At 56.0% G+C, this 19,077-nt stretch overlaps 2 protein-coding genes across 2 annotated transcripts; one reads left to right on the forward strand and one right to left on the reverse strand.

Moving 5' to 3' along the window:
- Positions 1 to 86: 86 nt before the first annotated feature.
- On the reverse strand, positions 87 to 6,019 carry VOLCADRAFT_120167 (uncharacterized protein; the record flags this gene model as incomplete). Its single annotated transcript, XM_002946014.1, has 11 exons — positions 87 to 113; positions 1,363 to 1,530; positions 1,961 to 2,064; positions 2,345 to 2,528; positions 2,872 to 3,111; positions 3,528 to 3,635; positions 4,252 to 4,464; positions 4,847 to 4,966; positions 5,441 to 5,493; positions 5,737 to 5,815; positions 5,975 to 6,019. The coding sequence occupies 11 exons, from the start codon at positions 6,017 to 6,019 to the stop codon at positions 87 to 89; spliced, it is 1,341 nt and encodes a 446-aa protein (XP_002946060.1).
- A 462-nt stretch (positions 6,020 to 6,481) lies between these two features.
- On the forward strand, positions 6,482 to 14,962 carry drp3 (dynamin-related GTPase; the record flags this gene model as incomplete). Its single annotated transcript, XM_002945656.1, has 17 exons — positions 6,482 to 6,565; positions 6,758 to 6,844; positions 7,408 to 7,568; positions 8,204 to 8,299; positions 8,710 to 8,924; positions 9,178 to 9,331; positions 9,539 to 9,695; positions 10,035 to 10,096; positions 10,685 to 10,836; positions 10,867 to 10,931; positions 11,188 to 11,315; positions 11,489 to 11,660; positions 12,364 to 12,537; positions 12,935 to 13,312; positions 13,614 to 13,730; positions 14,181 to 14,260; positions 14,470 to 14,962. The coding sequence occupies 17 exons, from the start codon at positions 6,482 to 6,484 to the stop codon at positions 14,960 to 14,962; spliced, it is 2,775 nt and encodes a 924-aa protein (XP_002945702.1).
- Positions 14,963 to 19,077: the final 4,115 nt, after the last annotated feature.

Consider the following 19,077-nt stretch of genomic DNA (forward strand, 5'->3'; position numbering starts at 1 on the left):
CCATAGAGTCAGCCAGACGCCATGCGAGGTGACCCTCCAGAGACTCCCTAGCTACCAATCCGCACAAGTATTTTTCTTGTACAACATTAATGTAGGTTAATGTAGGTTATGACCTACAGATGGCGAACAGATTTTGGATTTCACAAACACGTTGGCCTGCAGCATAGGTTCCGTACTGTACTGGCAACTTATATATAGTAGTATGCTGCATTCATCCGACAAAGTCATCATCCTCTCCCTGAGCAGTTACAAACCCCAAGGACAAGAGAAATGCAAATATGCGCGTCCTTTCAACATGTTGCACATGTTTCACGGCTTTCACCATCGCATCGCTTCCCCCATCCCGGGCTGCTTCAACACAACTTCATCAAATAACGGATTACGTCTGCGTACAACGCTACCCCAGCGCGATTAATCCACAGGATCATGTGCCAAGTTAACAAGGCTATTCAAAATCCCCCCTATTTCGACTCCCTTACTATTAATAACACATCTTGTCTCTTCCCTCCTGCATCTCGACTTTTGCCTCACAAAACGTAAAGAGCAGTATTTACTACTAAATGCTCACTGCTGCAAACCACCTGCCAACATCAATCCAATGAACATACTAATCAAACGCTAAAAGTGACACATGCGACGACACACCAAAAGCTGAAGGTACGAGGCTGCGTACGCAAGGTCGTTACCGCTAGTTCACCTCTCCGTCCCCTCGTCCACCGTCCCCTCCGTCCACCCAAGGCTGGTAACGAGATTAAGACCACCATCATGCTACACTCAATGCCGCCCTCCCCGGCCTGTCCGACCACCTCGCCCGCCCCGGAAGCCTCCCCGACCACCCCCGCGGAACCCCCGGCCCCCACGTCCGCCCCGGCCTCCACCCCAGCCCCCACCGCGTCCGCCCCGAGCCTCCCTGGCCGCCGCCGCCGCCGCCGCCTGCAAGGAAAAAATACCCGGTTGATTTCGGTTACGCCAACACCACGTGGTTTTAGATAGATTTCAGACCACTGAACTGTGGGATAACTTGCAACTGATGAAGAAAGAACTTGTCCAAATTGCAAGAGGAGGAGCGTCGTGCTGGAATCCAACCATGGTGGCGTGTTTTGTAGTTCAAAGTTATGTATGGAGACGTCCTATCTCTCGCTTCCCCATACTACTACTCCGGACTGTCAGCTTGCCCCGCACACTTGCATGGCCACAAGAATCCCCCGAGTCCTTACCTGCTCCCGCTGCCGCCGCCTCAGACAAACAGACGAACGCAACATATCTCACCCTTCCACGAATCTACACTGCGCGAACCTATACAGCGCTAAGATGTTCCTTCCTGAACACATACGAGCACTCTTAAGACGCTCTCAAACTCACCCGCTTGTGGTAGTTGGCCTCCTCCTCGCCCTCCACCTTCTTCATAGTCCCCTTAATGCCCGCAACCGTCCGAGAGTCCTCGTCATGCGCCTCAAAGTCCGCCAGTGCTGCCGCCGCGAGCTCTGGCGACGCAAAGCGGAGGTACGCTCCCTTGCGTCCCTCCGACAACTGCTCAAGGGGACGACGTGCACGACAGGTAACCCAAACGGCGTCAACGAACAACGAGTTCCAAAAGTTCATTGCAGTTTCGGTTCGCACATGGATGCTTTGTATGGACATGCACGACACGGGATGACTTCCCAAAACGATGCAACCGACGAACCGTAACACCTTCCCCAGATTGACCACACCTGCTACTGAGCTGTTGACATCCCACATGCTCCTGACAGACTGCTTCCCACTCCTCACCACGACTACATACGATGTCGATGATTAGCAGGTCGTATTGAGGCGCTCTGCCTTGCCTACGATGTATGTAATGAACCGAAACCGATCCCCTTGACAGCTATTAACGTATTTTCCCTTGAAAGTTTTCGTCCTGTTCACCGCGAGAAACCTCTGACGCCAGCCCTGTTTATCCCCATCCACCTTCACCTACCTCTACGTACTTGACCTTCTCGCGTCCGCCAAAGATGTCGGAAATGACGTATGGGCCTGTGAGCTCCGGAAGCTCCGTTTCAAGTGTGAAGCTCACGACGCATCCTGCGTTAAACCACCATGGCTCAGTCGCAGGAGGATCCAACAACTACTGCAGTCCCACAAGGTCCGCACGAGTCTTAAGTTGATCAGCCATCGAGGCCATCGGCTTCGGGCTCGCGTGTACCCCGCGGCGGGGTGTCATTGTTGAAGTGTCTCGACCAACGCGTCCCAGACAATCAAGCGGAGGCTTCCAGGCGTTGCAATTCCCTGCCGCCGCTGCCCCTCCTGCTTGACACTGCTGCCCCGCAATCCCTCCATTGAAAAAGGCTTCAGCCCCACAAACCTGGGGTGTAGACGGGCTCGGGCGATGGGGCCCCACCCTCCTCCTCGCCCTCGCCCATACCGCATTCGTGACCGTTCTCAGCTTCCTCATCCGCCTCGCCACCATTCTCGCCTTGTTGAGGCTTAGTGCGCTTCGAAGCGGGGGCATCACCGAGGTCTCCCTCGTCGTACTCCAGCTCCTCATCCTGCTCACACGCGGTGACATGCCCAAAGCAGTTGTGACGCCACGACGAGAGATAATTATTGCGGAAGGGGGAGTTAACTTGACATCCAGCAACCTGACGCGGCCCGAATGATGTGTGAATGGCGTCATCTAACCTGCTAACCCCAAGGATTCCAACAACAATGGCCGCCAACTTTAACCCGAAGTTCCCAACAGGGCTACTGCGCGGATGATCACCTACAACAGCCACACTACTGGTCTGTACTATCTGTCCTTTTGCTGTGAATAGGTGAGCAACACCCACAAAAATTGGCTCATAACAGCGTTGAGAGGGTTGCTTCGCCAAAACGACCAACCCGTCGCACCTGCTTCCGCTTCGGCCCCCGCTTGTTGCCGCTGGCATTATTCTGGTTTTGGAAGCGGCCTTGCCCCCGTCCCTGGCCATGCGCTTGCTGGCCTCCGTGCCTCTCCCTGGGGCTGGAGCTAAATGGCTTCCCGGGGGAGCCCACCTTGGACATCACCACCCCGTCGGCGTCCACCACACCGCCCACACCGTCCGGAAGACCCTGACCGACGTTGCTGTCATCCGACATATCACCGTCATGCTGCGGAGAGAACAATAGCTGAGGTAAGAAAGGAGCATAGAGCTACTCTACGCTTACGGGGCATCGTGCAAACGGAAGCGGATCTCTGTGGGCATTTCCAGGGGTTGTGATGTGTTTGCCGTTTACCACGAGTTGTAATCCTGGGCTCCCGAGCAATCTCCATTCACGGGTCGCTGCTAACAACAGTTGTGACTTAAGCACCCGGTAGGCTATATTAAGATTTCCCACGTACCCCGGCCCAGCCCAGCTAAGCCCCGAAGGCAGCCACCCTCCCCGTCACGAGGTGCCCGGGCCCCCCTGCCTGCCTTTCCAGAGTCGAAACACCTTCTCCCAAGGCCATTCCACCCTAACAACAAGCCAGAGCTTTAACAACGCAGACACGCAGCCACGACTACTCTTCCACCCTCCTCGCTCACCCGTCCAGCCGCGCGGTTCTTCCGAGCAGCCCTCTTCCCCTCGACGAACTCGAGCTTCTTTTGCATTCGAAGGGGTGCTCCATCGAACTCCAAAGACATACCCAATACCTTTCAGGGAATTGGGTGAAGTGGAGAGACCCAAGGTTTTGGGGGGGGGGTGTTACTACGACAAGTGTGCACAGACGATTGACGAAAAAGAAGAATAACATAGTTTGGTGGGATGGAATGTTGCAGCTGCCGCGGACATGTATACGTGTACATCCATCCGACCCGCGGCAAGCACAAGAGCTTCAGTGGACTGGAGTCGCTTCGCTACTTGGCCACCAACCTCACAATAAAAAGGCGGGATGGTCACCTGTCTTTAGGCAGACGACTACCCGCAGACCATCGGAGAACCAACGGTGATTGAAAAACAAAAAAAGAGTCTGACGTGTCTGTTGTATGGGCCAAGGCGGGGCGCAAGGCTCTCCCAGCGAGTCATCCGGCGCAATGATCCGGATGTTGCGCAGCTGATTGCCCCGTGATGCAACAAGAATCTCTTAGCACATCACCTCATGCCCGCTCGGCCATGTCCAATGCCCAACACAACTCCAAACCATCAACAAGCTTCCCCTTACCACGCACCTAAACTATTCCTTTTAAAAAAAGGAGGTCGATTCTGCTTGTATCGGTATCCCTGCACCTCCCTCTCCTATATGCCACCCAGCCTCAACCAGGTCCCCACCTTGTCAGCATCCTCTACGCTGGCAAACTCCACAAAGACCGAGCCCTTAAAGGCCTTGGAGCGAACGTGGCGCCTCATGCGCACGCAGTTCACCGGTGCGTGTTTAGTAAAGAAGTCCGTGATGGAGTCTACGTTCGTGTCTATGGGAAACGGCCGCGCGTAGATGCTGCGGGCGTCCACAGCGCGTGCAACCTCGCTCTCGTTGGCCAGGGGCTGCAAACAATGCAATGTTCGTGGGTGTGGGTGCAGTCATATAAAAAAATAACCAGCATTGCAATGCAATGCAAAGGTACAACAAAGGAAACTTCGGGGCGTGAAGGCGCTTGGGTTAGAAGACAGACGCGGTGTAGGCAAAAGACTGTGAGGAATTCAGTCTTTGAAAAAGAAACCCGTCGTAAATATCTAGATATCAGCGGCGCAAAATGGCAACGTGTCTGCGTTCCAGGCGTCCAAGCGCCAGGCCGCAGCGTTGTTGATGTGGCAGTTCGAACGAAAGGGGCCAGCGAACCTGGAGTGTTACACGGTATTTTGGAGTAGAGGAGCACGCGGCAGGAGGGTCAGAGGTCATGTTGTTGTCCTGTGCGCTTCGCCTCACCGTGGTTCGCTTGATCTTCGTCTTGGTCTCGTCTAGCTGAAGCGCAGACGAGTTTGCCAGGATCTCCGCCACGGTTTCTATTGCCTCCGCGGGCACGGACGCGGGATCTGCAGATGACACCTGCGGAGAAGCCCGCAACTCGCTCGCGTGAGAGATCCGCAATTAAGAGCGTAGACAGTGAGGGTTCGCGTAGAAAATAACCGCTTATTTCAGTACAAGGAGGCTTTTCAGGACCTGCAAAGCAAGCAACAACTGAAGCACTGTCATTATCACCTTTAAAATATGAATATGGGCTAGGTTTGTCACGGGGCCTGGCAGCACAGGCGGGGGTTGCCAGAGACAACCGCAGAGGTTGTCTCTTATCGAAAAGAGCTCTCAGGCAAGAGGAGCGCTGGTAGTGCAGTTTCGCCGGGGCAATACATAGGGGCCCAAACACCGAATGGTAAAAAGACGCCCAACAGCGTGTTCTGTCTGTATCGGTGGGCTAATGAACCAATTTTTCCAAACTGCAACGCCACAGGCGGCCCCATTGAGGCCAGCAAGCTGCTGGCGGATAAGCTCCATGGGGAAATACCACCCATACGAAACCCGTACCTGTAGCATGTCGCGCATGCGCTGGAAAGCGATGATGACGTTCAGCTTGACATCTGCAACACCGGAAACCGCGATAATAGCTTAAGTACTGGAATTTAACCCCAGCTGCAGGTGCGGGGGCATGCAGGGCTGCGTGAACGGCCTGTGTGCAGCGCGGCTGGACTGGAGGCTGGGGCTGGCTGCCCGGTTAGCGGCCCAGCCCAGCGGAACACAAATAAATGGTATGCCTGTGCCACAGCGACATGATTCTTTATTGACGCCCTGCCCAAAATCGACGCCCAGCACAGAGCACCTACAGCCTTCCGGGTCCTCCGCCATGCGCTCCTTCAAAAACTTGTCCTTCGGCAAGTTGCTGTCTGAGAAGTAAAACTCGACCTGCAAACATCCGGAGGAAGTTAACGCGTAAATTAAAGCATTGCACAGCGGCTGGCCTCGACAACAAGGCGGCGGCAGCCGGCGGCAGCAGTATAGAGTTTTTGAGGGACACGGAAAGCCGCTGCGACATTACAACGTTGGCCACGCGAGTTGACAGACCTGCCGTAGCACCTTTGCCTTGACTGTGTCGTCAAGAGGAGCCATGTTTGCGGAAGCTCAAGACCCTGTCGGTACTGTCGATTAAGAGCGAGACACGTCAAGCTCAACTTCGATACCACGAGTTCAAGATATACTTATCAGAAGTCATGTTTTGGGCATACATTCTGCTAGCAGAAAGTTTCCACCATTGCCGTACCGAGTTCAGTTGGCCGACACTCGGACTGCAATCCTTGGTTTCACAAGCACCTGAAATGGCGCAACGACATTTCTGTTTTACTCGTGTGATCCACCTTTCCAACGCAGAAATTTGAAGGCAATTGTTACCCCATCCTTTTCGGGTTTGGTGAAGCCTACAAGTGGGCGGTGGGGTGAATCAACTCACCTTAAAAAGGAAAGTGTAGCATTTTTAAAGTGTTCTTTAGCTTTAGCTTTGCACTATAAAAAAAGTTTCGTCAGCTTTAGCGGGTTTACCTCGTTCGAGCGGGGCCCAGCGACGTGTAAGCAGCGATGGCGCCTGATCCATCACCGGACGACACCCTTGGGAACAGTTTAATTCCTATTGTCAACAAGTTGCAAGACATCTTCACTCAAGTGCGTCAGTACCCATCGCGCTGCTATTCTCTACGTTTTGCAGAAACTGCGGACTGGCGTGCCATCGCTTTTATGAAAATGTTTAAACTTCCTTGCAGTAGCTGAAAGCTCCCTCCCGGGTCTTGATATTGCTCCTTACTATGAGCTGACTTCCTTACCATGAGCTTACCTGCAGTCTTGCCTGCTCTGTAGGTGACGGTGGACCTGAAACTCGACCTGCCGCAAGTTGCTGTGGTGGGCAGCCAAAGCAGCGGGAAAAGCAGCGTTCTGGAGGCCCTGGTAAGCGATGAGTGCAAACCCCAGCAAATGGAGTGGCAAACCCCAGCGTCCGATTTCGCTTCACATGCGAACAGTGCCCAAAGCAGAAGGGGTATCCACCTTCGACATAAACACTGAGCCTAGACGGGGTTGTGCCAGGCAGCAAGCTATTGCTATGGCCGCATCCCATCCCGCGGCGCCAACACTGGAGACTTCTCGCTCTACATCCACCTCATCAGCTCCAGACTGCTTCACCTCGGCAAATCTGTCCTGGGCATTGATACGATTCCAACACGCTTCACTTGGTTATACGCTTTGGCAACATTCGTTGTCCGTTCTCTGCGTTGTTGTCAGGCTCTATGTACCTGCGACTGGTGCACGCTGCTCCATCGCAGGGAGGTGTAGCCTCAGTACTTATTTGAAGCCAGTCCGTAACCTTTGCAACTCAATCCTTTCGCATCTCGTTCCCTTGGCAGCTCATGCCATTCCCTTTACAACCCAATCCCTTCTGGCTGGTTTGCTTTCTCATGTGCGTGGTCCGGGCTTAATAATTCCCCCACCTGCCTTCCGCGTTCCTGCTACAGGTCGGCCGGGACTTTCTCCCCCGTGGAAATGACATCGTCACGCGACGGCCGCTGCTTTTGCAGCTCATCAAGACCGCTCCAGGCCCCTCCGGTCGGCCGTCCGAGTGGGGCGAGTTCCTCCACGCCCCTGGAAAGATGTTTTATGACTTCGACCGCATCAGGTACAGGACTGCGCGGCCTTGCAGGCTTTGCTTGTGAACAGGACTTGTATCAGATGTGGTGGTGGTGGGCTACCTTCGCACACAATTTAGCCCGTCAGGTCATTGCTGGCTTTTTTGGAAGCATGCCCGGTGCCTCACTCAGCTCGTCGTGCTTATGTGTTGAAGTAAAAGAGCATATTGACAAAAGGGACTGGATATAGCTTAAGGTGTCCCATGTTTTCATTCCCAGCATTCGCCTTGCTAGGTTCAGCGCACGGTGAAGCAGTTCAACCGGGGACCTGAGGGCCGCCTACGAAACCTTTTTTCAAACCTGATTTACGGCATTGGCGGCAGAACCGACGGCTAGCCTCTTACCTGTGTCTTTCATGCCTTTTGTGGCCAGGAGTCTGTCTGTCTGTCTGTCTCTTTTTGTCTGTTGCCCGTCACATTACTGGTCCGTTTTGGGTTTTTCTAGGAATTTGGGTTTCTAGGAATGCCTTTTCATCCCCACTTAAAACATCACCACACTACAAATGGCGATAGCCAGGATTCCATGTTGCCCTGGTTGGTGGTTAACTTTAAAATATGTTCGTCTCACCAACATCTTCGTCTCTGCCGTACAACGGATGCCATCCTCCAACTCCCAACGTCCCCAGGCAGGAGATCCAGCAGGAGACGGACAGGCTGGTGGGAGCCAACAAGAACGTGTCCGACAAACCCATTCGCCTCAAAATTTTCAGCCCGCGCGTCCTGTACGTGGGTTAAGGAGCCCGCGGGAAGGGGGGACCTTGGGGGGATGGGAGTTGAAAGGAAGGCCCGGCCTGCATAAGACCGAAGTGCGAACCACCCTGGAGTCCTATTTGGGGCTGGAGTACGTTATCGCTTCTGAAGGTTATGTTGAAGGCTGTGGATTTGGGGCTGCTTTGGACGGGAGGATGGATGGAACGGTTGGGGAGTGTTGACAACAGCATCATATTAAGTGTCATGGCTTTTGAACAGGGCGATAAACTGAGGGGGGGGGCATTCCTGTCCGCGTATACGCCGCGCACCACCGAAAAGACTGAAAGGGGAATGTCTCCCTCTTTCCTTTTTTCACGGTTGTTGAAGTTACATCCCTCCTCGCCAATTTCCTTCCATCCCCGTCCCTTTTTTCGCTCTTCAGCACCATGACATTGGTAGACTTGCCGGGCTTGACACGCATTCCAGTGGGCGACCAGCCAGGGGACATTGAAGCGCGCATTCGGGAGATGGCGCTCGAGTATGTCCGACGACCCAACTGCGTCATCCTGGCCGTCTCTCCTGCCAATGTCGATCTGGCCACGTCGGATGCTCTGCAGCTGGCGCAAGTGGCAGATCCTGAAGGAGTGCGGACCATTGGTAAGGCACTGGCATGATGTCCAGGGCCAGGGAGAGGCGGCAGGGGTTGGTGTGGTGATGAGGATGGGCTTGGGGTGAGAGGTGCGATGGGGGTTGGGAATGAGGATGAAACGAAACGAAACATCACGCATGTAGTGCAATATTTCGAGTGATTTCAGACTGTCTTGGCGTTGCCAAGAACATCGCGCAGCCATGGCGACCTCTTTTTGTTTTTGCTGGCTTTTGTTTCTCAACACGCGCCTTTCCTGGCTAGGTGTTCTTACCAAGCTGGATATCATGGATCGAGGCACCGACGCCGCGCACATCCTTCGCAACGCGCACATTCCCCTGCGGTTGGGCTACATCGGAGTGGTGCTCCGGGCGCAGGCGGATATTGCCGCGGGGCTGCCCATGCCCGAGTGCAGGAAGTAAGTACGCAAATGCGGCCTCATGGTTGCTTCCTCATGGTGACCACGGGGCTGCAACATATTACTGGCCAAGTAGCGTAGGGATTGGCAAGACAAGCCCTGAAGACTGTGCTACATCATCCAGCTTGGCGTTCTTGACCCTGCGTGAAAGGAACAACGCTAACTTCCGGACATGCATTGTTTCCCTTCGCCGGGGTGCCTTTGCAGGCGCGAGGAGGCTTTCTTCGCGTCCCATCCTGAGTACCGCGACGTGGCGGCGCACTGTGGTGTGGGTAACCTGGCGCGTCGCCTGAACGTCATCCTGATCGAGCACATCCGGGGGCTGCTGCCGGGGCTGCGTCGCCGCATACATGAGGCGCTTGAGGTGGGTGAGGTGGCAGAGCGGGACTTGACGGAGATGGGGAAGGGCTCGGCGGGGATAAGGGGCTCGAGGTGGGAAAGCGAGGACGACGTTGTCGTCGGAGGGAAAGGACGACAGGTAGAGCGCGCTGGAGGGGGAGGGAAAAAGAATTGGAGAAGGTTAGGCCACTGGCTCGCAGAGCTGTAAGCTGGAGCTCTATCTCTCTGTCTCGCGCGGAATCCATGAAGTACGTGGCCATACCCCTCAACCAGCAGCCCCTTAGTCTCTGAGTTTTCCCTCCTGTCAATGAACTCGTTCTCCACTTCTCCGTGGCCCCATGCCGCACCCCTTGGCTTGCGGCAGGCTCGGCTAGGGGAGCTGCGGACGCTCGGGGATCCGGAGCCTGTGCAGAGCAGGAGTGCCAAGTGAGGCCCCCGGGGGCTGGCTGCAGGGAGGGGGAAAGGCCCAAAGTGGGAGGGGGTTGGGGCTTTTGCCCGGTGACAAGGCACAACATTTAGTTGGGTGATAGCGGAGAGCCAAGTCGCATTGGCGTCCCTTAAGGGGAGGGACGCGCACTTGGTACAGCCCTTGCTACTGGTTACGGATTTACCGTTGAGGGATTGAGGAGGCTGCCGGAATTGATATGTGGACCCAGAATTGCTTGCTCGAGGATGATGGAATGCTTTCTGCATTTTCCACTCGTTCATCTGGGCGCTGTCGTCCCCGCAGCGCCCTGTGCCAGGCCTCCTGTTCCTTGTCTCTCACCCACGTTCACAATCCCTCGCCTGCCACGCCCCACATACACCTCACCTTGGCTAGCACCGCGCCGTGCTGTCCTTTACAAGTAACTTCTGCAACTCGCTTTACCTCCTTGCGTGCTTTTGGCCCCGTACGTCTGCTTGGTTGTTTGGAGGTCTGCTGTGTGGGTTGGAAATGCCTACTATACCTATGAGAACACTTATGAACTTCTGGGCATGTGTCCTCGGGCCACTCACGCCCCACGTTCACTCCAGGGGCGCGTACCTGCTGCAGCTTCTGTGCGACTATGCCGAGCGCTATGCCGCTATGCTTGACGGCCGTCATCTGGATCTCAACATGGCCCAACAGCTCAGCGGAGGAGCGCGCGTGCGGGCAGTGTTCACGGAGCAGTTCCTGCCGGCGCTGGGTAGGCTGGACCCGGCCCGGGACCTCACAGACGCGGAGGTCTCGACCGTCATTCGCAACGGGGCGGGCGTGTCGGGCAGCCTCATGGTGCCGCAGGTGGGGGTGGGGACTGGGCGTGCTTGCGCGGTATGTGTGTTTGTGCGTCTCAGTGGCTTTTGGGAGGAAAGGCAGGGGAATTGTCGGGCTATGTGGACGGGCGGCTCTAGTAGCTGAGGGCACCGAAATTTCTGTCGCCACTTAGCCCTAAAGTGCAGGGGGGGAAGGTGATGTGCGTGTGTAAAGGCCATACCCATTACCTTACTCTATGTGGTGATGGAGATATGACCCATGGGTCGTTTATTTCCTTTCGCAGGAGCCATTTGAGCTGCTTGCGCGACGGGCGGTGCAGCAGCTCATGGGGCCGTCGCTGTCCTGCAAGGAACGGGTTCACGAGGAGCTAGTGCGCATTGCAGAGGCGGCCTGCCCGCTGGAGACGTCCCGGTGCGTGTCCCTCTCCAGTTCCCCGCAACGCAACGCAACGCATCTCACACCCATGCCGCCTGCGAATCTGCGCCGTGCTGCGCTCGTTCTTCTTCTTCTTTATCTCCGCCTTCTCCTTCTCCACCTTCTTCACTTGCCCTTCTCAACAATCTTGTGTATTTTCCCGTACGCAGGTTCCCTCAGCTTCAACGGCACTTGGCTCACGCGGTCGTGGACTTCATTCGATCGGGAGCTGCCCCCGCGGAGGCCATGATCCGCTCGCTGGTGGAGTGCGAGTGCGACTACATCAACTGCGACCACCCGGATTTTATTGGCGGGCGCGGAGCAATCCGGGCGGTGCTGCAGGTGCGCAGTGCGAGTAGGATTGGGGATGCTGGGAAGCGGGCGCACACCCCCCCCACACACACGTCGGGTCAGTCGGGTCGGTCGCGCGCTTTGGGGGTTTGGGAGGAGCACTTGCATACCACCAGCTTTATATTACCAGCTAATCAGCCAGTTCTTCGCCAAACCTCGTCAATGCCGCCGCCAGGCTGGCGGCAAACTTTATTCCAGCTTCACGTCAGCAGTGTTTTACTACTTTTCCGCCGCCTCTACACCTACCTTTACTTCTTTACGGCTTGGCATTGCTGCTTTTCTTCCGCGCTTTTATAGTCTTGGCGGCTAGGTAGGTAGTTCTCCGACATCATCTTCACTACATCATCCGGAGGTCGCCGCATCTTCAAGGACGCCTTTTGGTCAGTTCTATTTCTGGTACACTCATGCCCTGGCAGCGGCTTCACTCGCTCGTGGTTCGTCTTTCCCCCCCCCCCCACACACGCACATCTTGGCCGAAACGTGTTAAAAGGCGTAGAGATACGGGCCGAGGTGCAGCTTTGGCGGCCTCGGCGTCTGCTGTGACGGCGCCGATCATGGAAATGTTGCCGTGCGTCAGGACCCTTACGTTTTCTCCTGTTCTTATCGTTCCGTGTTCATCCTGATTTCCATCCTAGCCTGTTTTATGCCCTTCTTCCATTCGTCCCTTCTTCTTCTGTTCATACGCCTTGCGTAGGATCGCGCCGCTCGCCAGGCTGCCAGCTCCGGGCAGCGCAAGGAGGCGGCCGAGGGATCGGGACCGGCCGCAGCCGGCGCCGCGGGCGGGGCCGTGTCTGGCATCCTGCCACGCAAGGCCCTGACGGCGCTGGAAAACGGCAACCGGCTGACCTCGCCGGCGATAGGGCTCAAGGTACTGGCCTGCCGCGATGGCGGTGATTGTGGCGTGCGGCGCTGTGGGGACGTTGTGGCACTCGCTATGGCGCATAGGCCTCTGTAGGTGCCGTAAGGAACATGTGCACTCGGACCGGAGCGGCGCGGGGCTCACGCAGGTCGCACTGGCTTTAGGCAGGGCTGGGCATCCATTACCTGGTCTGGGTCCTCCATGGATTTTGAATTTGGGAAGGGAGGAATCTCCACCCGCTTTAACTCTCCAGATGCCACAGCAGCTGGCGAAATGGCTTGGGATGCGTCCATGAGGGCGAAACAAGCACATGGGTACAGCTAGTCCACACCGCCGCGCTGGCACACACACATACACACAACACGCTGTGCTCCGCCATGCAAATGTATGTCCATACGGCAATCAGGGACTGCCGGATCCAGGCAACTCATTGGATGATATGCTGTTGCCCACGGTCGGCCGGCGGCGTCGCAGCGAGAGCGAGTCGGACATCGTCGCCATGGGCGCCGGAGGCAGCGGCTCATCCGCTGCAGCCGCCGGCACCCTATCATCGGGCTGGTTCAGTTGGCTGCTCCGAGACCGGCCGGAAAGCGGCATCGGCGCGCACGCGGGTGGGAGTGCTTCAGGGATGGGTGGCGTCGGCGGTGGTGGAGCTGGCGGCGTCGGCGGAGGCGGGTCTGCAATGGTGATGGGCATGGGGCGCGGTGGCGACGAGGGTCTGGCTGTAGCGGCGGCGGCGGCGGGCGGGAGCTTAGGACCGCTGCCTGCCTTGCTGGCGAGACAGGTACGATACAGCGCTTGGGAAGGAATGGAAGACCTTTCTAGGTATCATTTTTTATCTGAGCACGGCATCACGTTTGGGGATTCGGAAAGGAAGCGTTAATGGAATTTGCCGCTGCTATATGGGACGTATGCTGAGCAGCCGCACGAAGCCTTCCAGCAGCAGCACTAAGGCAAGACCTAGGGGGCTTTGCAACCCTTGGGATTAGCAATCGTCGGGTCTTTCGTTGCGGTCCTGTGTTTTTTTTTTGTATTTCCATGACTGACCGCATTCTTCCTTGGCCTCTTCACGGCGTCGGCGACAGCTGGCGGGTGGGTCGGGCCGCTCCCGGCTTACGGACAGTGAATTGGCCGAGGTGGAGGTAGTGCGGCGGCTGGTGGATTCCTACTTTGCCATCTCGCGGAAGAACTTATCGGACCTGGTGCGTGGGAGGTAGCGCGGGACACTGGAGGAGACCGCTTCTCTCCAGGGGCAAGCAAAATCTAGGAACCCCGAAAATTGATAAAATATGTTTCCAAATGTATCTATATAAGAAAAACCTGTTCAATAATACTCCTTGCGGAAAGCCAAGCGTTGGTGAGATGCTCCATCGTACACCGAATGACGTGCTGACCGTCATGGCAACCGGCCGGGCGTTGCCATTGCGCCGATAGTGATTATTTTTTGAGTGCACGTCAGGATCCGTGATGGCGCACAGCTGCAGGGGAGGCTTGGCGTGAAGGAAGGAAGGAAAGAAAGAAGGAAAGAAAGAAGGAAGCCCAAACGGATTATACTCAGTATAGACAGGCTGTCCGGAGCTCCCTATTCCGCCAAGGGGTGTGTGGCCTTTCCAACCTCCCCTCCCCTTTCTAACTACCTCAACCACCACCAGGTCCCCAAGACCATCATGCACTTCATGGTACACTATACGAAGCGCGGTCTTCAGCAGCATCTCATCAAGGCGCTCTACAGGTGGGTGCGCGGATGCGTGGTTTTATGGCTTCATGGGGGTCGCCTTGACTGTGTGGATTGGGGAACAGGGAGTCCATGGGAGATGCTGGTGGCGAGAGAGTCGTGCGCTTTACAGGGGCAGAGGAGTCATGCGGGCCCTGGTAGCGACCATGCAGGCGCCATTGCGGTCCAGGTCCATGTCGCTTGCCGCCACACGCTCCCCGCTGCAGGGATGACCTGCTTGACTCGGTGCTGACCGAGGCCGACGATGTAGTGGCACGGCGTTCTGCGGCCAAGGAGGCAGTAGCGGTGCTGCGGGCGGCAGTGGCGGCGTTAGAGGAGGTGCCAAACGAAATGCTGATGGGCGCAGGCGGCCATGGCACCTCCAATGGTCCCTCCGCTGCCGCCGGCAGCGGCAGCGGAGGGCTGAGTGCCAACCCGTTCACGGCGGCCGTGGCGGCGGCGGCAGACGCTGCCGTCGCTGCTGCCGCCAGCACGCATTCCGAGGGCATGCCGGGCTACCTTCTTGGGAACGGTGTCGGCGTGATGGGCACGGGGCACGGGTCGCTACCGCCGGTGCCGTACACTGGCGGCTTTGGGAGCCCAGGGTACGGCGGTGACGGCATCGATCGTAGCCAGTCGATGGTAGCGGCTGCGCACATGGCGGTTGTGGCTACCTCCCAGCTTCAGCCAACAGCGCTGCGGACGCTCGAGGGCTTGTAAGTGAGGAAGCTTGAGGAAGAGAAGCCCGCATGACGCGTGTTGGAGTGTATCGCGGAAGTGCTCGGGAGGTTGCAAACCAGAGTGAGAACAGTCCCTGGCGTTTTGCTGATTATATTGGGACATGTTACAAGGGTGTAGCGGAGCGTGCGCAGGACGCAGAGTGTAAATGCGTGGCATGGTTTTGGATTGGAAATGGAAGTGGGATGGTTGTTTCTGTGCATACTTAGGCAGGTTTTGGGCAGGTTGAGGCCGCCAGGTACGGACAGAAATGTTAATTATCCATATGTCTAAAGCATCACAGTGGCCACGGCTACCTCGTTTGGGCTACAGGCGCAAACTGGCCGGTAAGACAAGTCTGGTGACTAGACCTGTCTTGAGGAAAAAGCGCCATCACGCAGCGAGTAAGTCTCCTTTGCGTTTGTACCCCCACGCCGCATTGGCAGGTAAAAGAAAACCGGTTAGGCTTGAGAGGAGTGCATTAAAGACGTTTGGCCCTTAGCGTTAATCATTTTACCTTTGTTGCCTTTGGGCGCGTGAGAGTAGGCAGAAAGCAGAGAAATACTTTACTAGTTTCTGCTCGGCTGGCGGGTGTCAAGGGCATGCTAGGGGTATAAGGACGTGTTGTGTCCATGGTGAACCGAGCGGATATAGGTAGGGCACGGACGGCAGTAGTGCTGCAGCATAGGCAGTTATGCGGCGTCTGTCCAGGACGTTAGGGCTGCTCTTTGTTGGGTTGCGGCGGGTGTGGCCGCATTGGTCGTGGTGGAAGATCCTGTGACGGTGTTGTGGTCCTGCGATATCAAGCGCTGTCGCCTCTTGTAAGGATGGGGCACCAATTCGGTGCGGTCAGCTCTGCTTTGGGGCTCGAGCCCGTCGCAGTCGTAAATTGTCGGACGATTCAATAGGAAAAAAGGGAAGCGGCGGCCTTGGCGAAGATGACGTCACTTGGCATTTTCAGACCGTAATGCGAAGGACTTCCTACCCTGAAGAGTGAAATGTAGGACAACAGGTGGTGGGCGTGATGGCCTTCATGGAAATCCGCGCTTTTAGTTCTCAAGTTCTGCAGGATACCTTCCATTGTCCTGCATTTTATACACTAAAAGCAAGGACCAATGTCACGCACATTAAATTAACTTCACTGCGGAAATACGGTTACGGCTTAACAGTGTGTTTCCGCTTGGGCGCACATTAACCTTTCAGCATTATCTTTGATGTTGACTTTGTGTGTGGTTAGTGGAGAGGTGTTTCCACGCAGCGGCCCGAATTCGGCCAAGTGGAAACACCCCGTAAGTGGTTATTGTCGTTACCATTTACTGACCGTTGAAGACCTAAATCAGGCTCCTAGTTGATCATCCAAGCAGAAATAAAGCATAGCACTCGTAACCGGGATTACCTCCTAAAACTATTAGAGTAAACACGTGAAGTAACCACGTAGGGAACCGTAACCAGCGATAGAGGCCCAATCCGAGGTTATGATGTTATAACTGCAACTCATAAAGCGTTTATTAAACGTTTATTACAAAGTTTCTTTAGCTTAATCTACTAATTACCTAGCACCAGGTTGGGTCGTTATGAACAACGAAGTCCAGTTCGAAGGCGGCTTTAATACAGCGTCCGTTTCAGCCTACCTCCATGATCCAAGTGCAGTCAACTACAACACAGACAAGCGATCACGGCGTGACGTATTTTGGACAATCGCGTATTGTCTGTTAGCAGCGCTCACCCTCGCTGGGAGCATTCCCGTCTTCCTTCGTACGTAAGTTCGAGAAGGTGGCGAGCTTCCTAAGTAAATCTCCGGGTACTAATGTTACACGAGCCTTAATGTTGCACAATCCCCTGCACACGTACGATCACACCCCCGTACCGCCCTAGGGACCCCAATACCGGACTCTACAGTAACAGGTTCTTCAATAACAGCACTTCCTGCGATGTGCGGAGGTACCAGGTGCGGCCCCTCACGGCTCGGCCCCCTTAGTCGCCCTGTCCCCCGGCTCCTAGCTCCTCATGAAGCTGCTGACTCCCCTCCTTCAGGTTTGTTTTCCACTTACCCCCATTTCCTTACGATACGTCTGCCACCCTCGCATCCTCACTCGTACCTTTTCCCCCCAAATTCCATACGTCCCCACACCGATCGACATCCGCTGCGCCTGATGTAACGGGAGTGCTTCAGCAAGTGGCGTGGATGTACAATGACTCTGAATACGACCCCACCTTCATGCGGAGATTTAAGGCACAGATAGCCATGTGGCTGCCGGTCACCGCGGGCCTTGCATTTATCTGGTCGGCGCTGTACCTGTTTCTTTTCAGTCGCTTCCCGCGGGTAGGTAGGCAAACAAGCACTGTACGACCAATTTACCTCAACTGCTCGCTGCACTTCTTAATGTCCACCCGAATGGCAATCCAAATCCATACGAATTCAAGTCAAGCCAAATCCATTTCCAATGTCACCGACTAATGGAACCCAACCTCTGGGGCTGCTATGCAGACCACGCTTGGCATTATCACCCTTGGGTCGCTGTTGGCAGGATGCGGCATGTCCGTGCTGTGCTTCACCCAGGGCCGGTTCGGCCGGCCAGCCGGTATTGTGCTCATGACCTGCACCATCCTGACGACGGGTATCTTCCTTTGGCTGGGGCGCTGGGCGCGTACGTCTTCGGAGTTGCTGGCAACTGCAGGTGCGTGTGTAGGGGTGTGTGTGTGTGTGTGGTGGTGGTGGTTGCGTGTGCGTGTGTAGGTGACAAAGGGGTAGGTAGGCGGCGTGGCAGCTGCGGGAAGGAAGCGGGGTAGGTGGATGGCTGGTTATCTGAGTGGTTGAATGAGGTGACGTATCCGGGGGCCATGCGCATCCTACGGGGGTACGCGGGGAGATAGTGTCTTACGTGCATTAAGGCAGTGGGAGCTGCGGCTGGCTCGTCCTGGTTTACGGTCCGCCTCCGCCCCTGCTTAGACACTGGAACGCCAAGGCCATGACCTTGACCGCCCATGCTTCCAAGCTTCCCACACTGAGAAATCCTAACTTCATTTTTAAGGCCCTTACCGAACAAAACCCCCTAATGAAATCTGCAGCGGACATTCTCTGTAGGAACCCATGGCTGGTGCCGGGGGCTCTTAGCGTCAAGTTGGCAGGCTTGCTCGTACTGGCGTACGGCTTCGGGGCCTTCTTTTCCGCTATAAACTACGGCTATGTTTCCCGGAACTGGGATGCCGTACAGCGATACGCAGTGGGGGACGAGAACGGCTTTTGCGTGAATTCAGCCCAGCAACGGTAGGTTATCCCAGTGCCATGCAAATGCAAGCACTCATGCAAAGACACGAGGATTCCAACGCAGCCTCATTGCTAAATGGTCTGAACTGACCTCGCTTACTATTGACCCTCCCTCCTTTCCCCGCTAAAGCTGCTGCTGCTACTGCTGCTACTGCTGCTGCTACTGCTACTGCTACTGCTACTGCTACTGCTGCTACTGCGATACACCTACCACCCCTGCTCCCGCCAATCCTTGCTCCCGCAACTCACGCCGGCGGACAGCATCCCGTGCTGCATCTTCGTGACGTCCGACTGGGCCTTGGCGTATTCCGCAGCGGCGGCGGTGTACTTAGTATGGAGCGCCGCTTTGGTGCTGCAGATCAAGACCTTCACCACCGGGCACACGACGGCGCGGTGGTACTTCGCCACAGCACCGGCGACAAGGGGTGAGCTCTGCGCGCTGTGTGCACTGGCCACAGCAGGAACGGCGCAAAAGACAAGACCGTTTTCCACCCCCGTCACAGCCACCATCGCCGCCACCATCGCCGCCACCATCGCCGCCACCGTCACCATCACCGTCACCATCACCGTCACCATCACCGTCACCATCCCCGTCACCATAACCGTCACCATCACCGTCACCATCACCGTCACCATCACCGTCACCATAACCGTCACCATCACCGTCACCATCACTGCCACCATCACCGTCACCATAACCGTCACCATCACCGTCACCATCACCGTCACCATCACCGTCACCGTCACCACCAGTGGCCCCACCCGCGCATTGGAGTCGTCCTGCTTGCATAGCTTAGGGTTTCATCTATTTCCTCCGTCATCCCTATCATACCATGGTCCGAAATGGGAT

The sequence above is a fragment of the Volvox carteri genome (assembly GCF_000143455.1).
Source record: "Volvox carteri f. nagariensis unplaced genomic scaffold VOLCAscaffold_1, whole genome shotgun sequence".
In the NCBI taxonomy this organism is placed as follows: Eukaryota; Viridiplantae; Chlorophyta; class Chlorophyceae; order Chlamydomonadales; family Volvocaceae; genus Volvox; species Volvox carteri.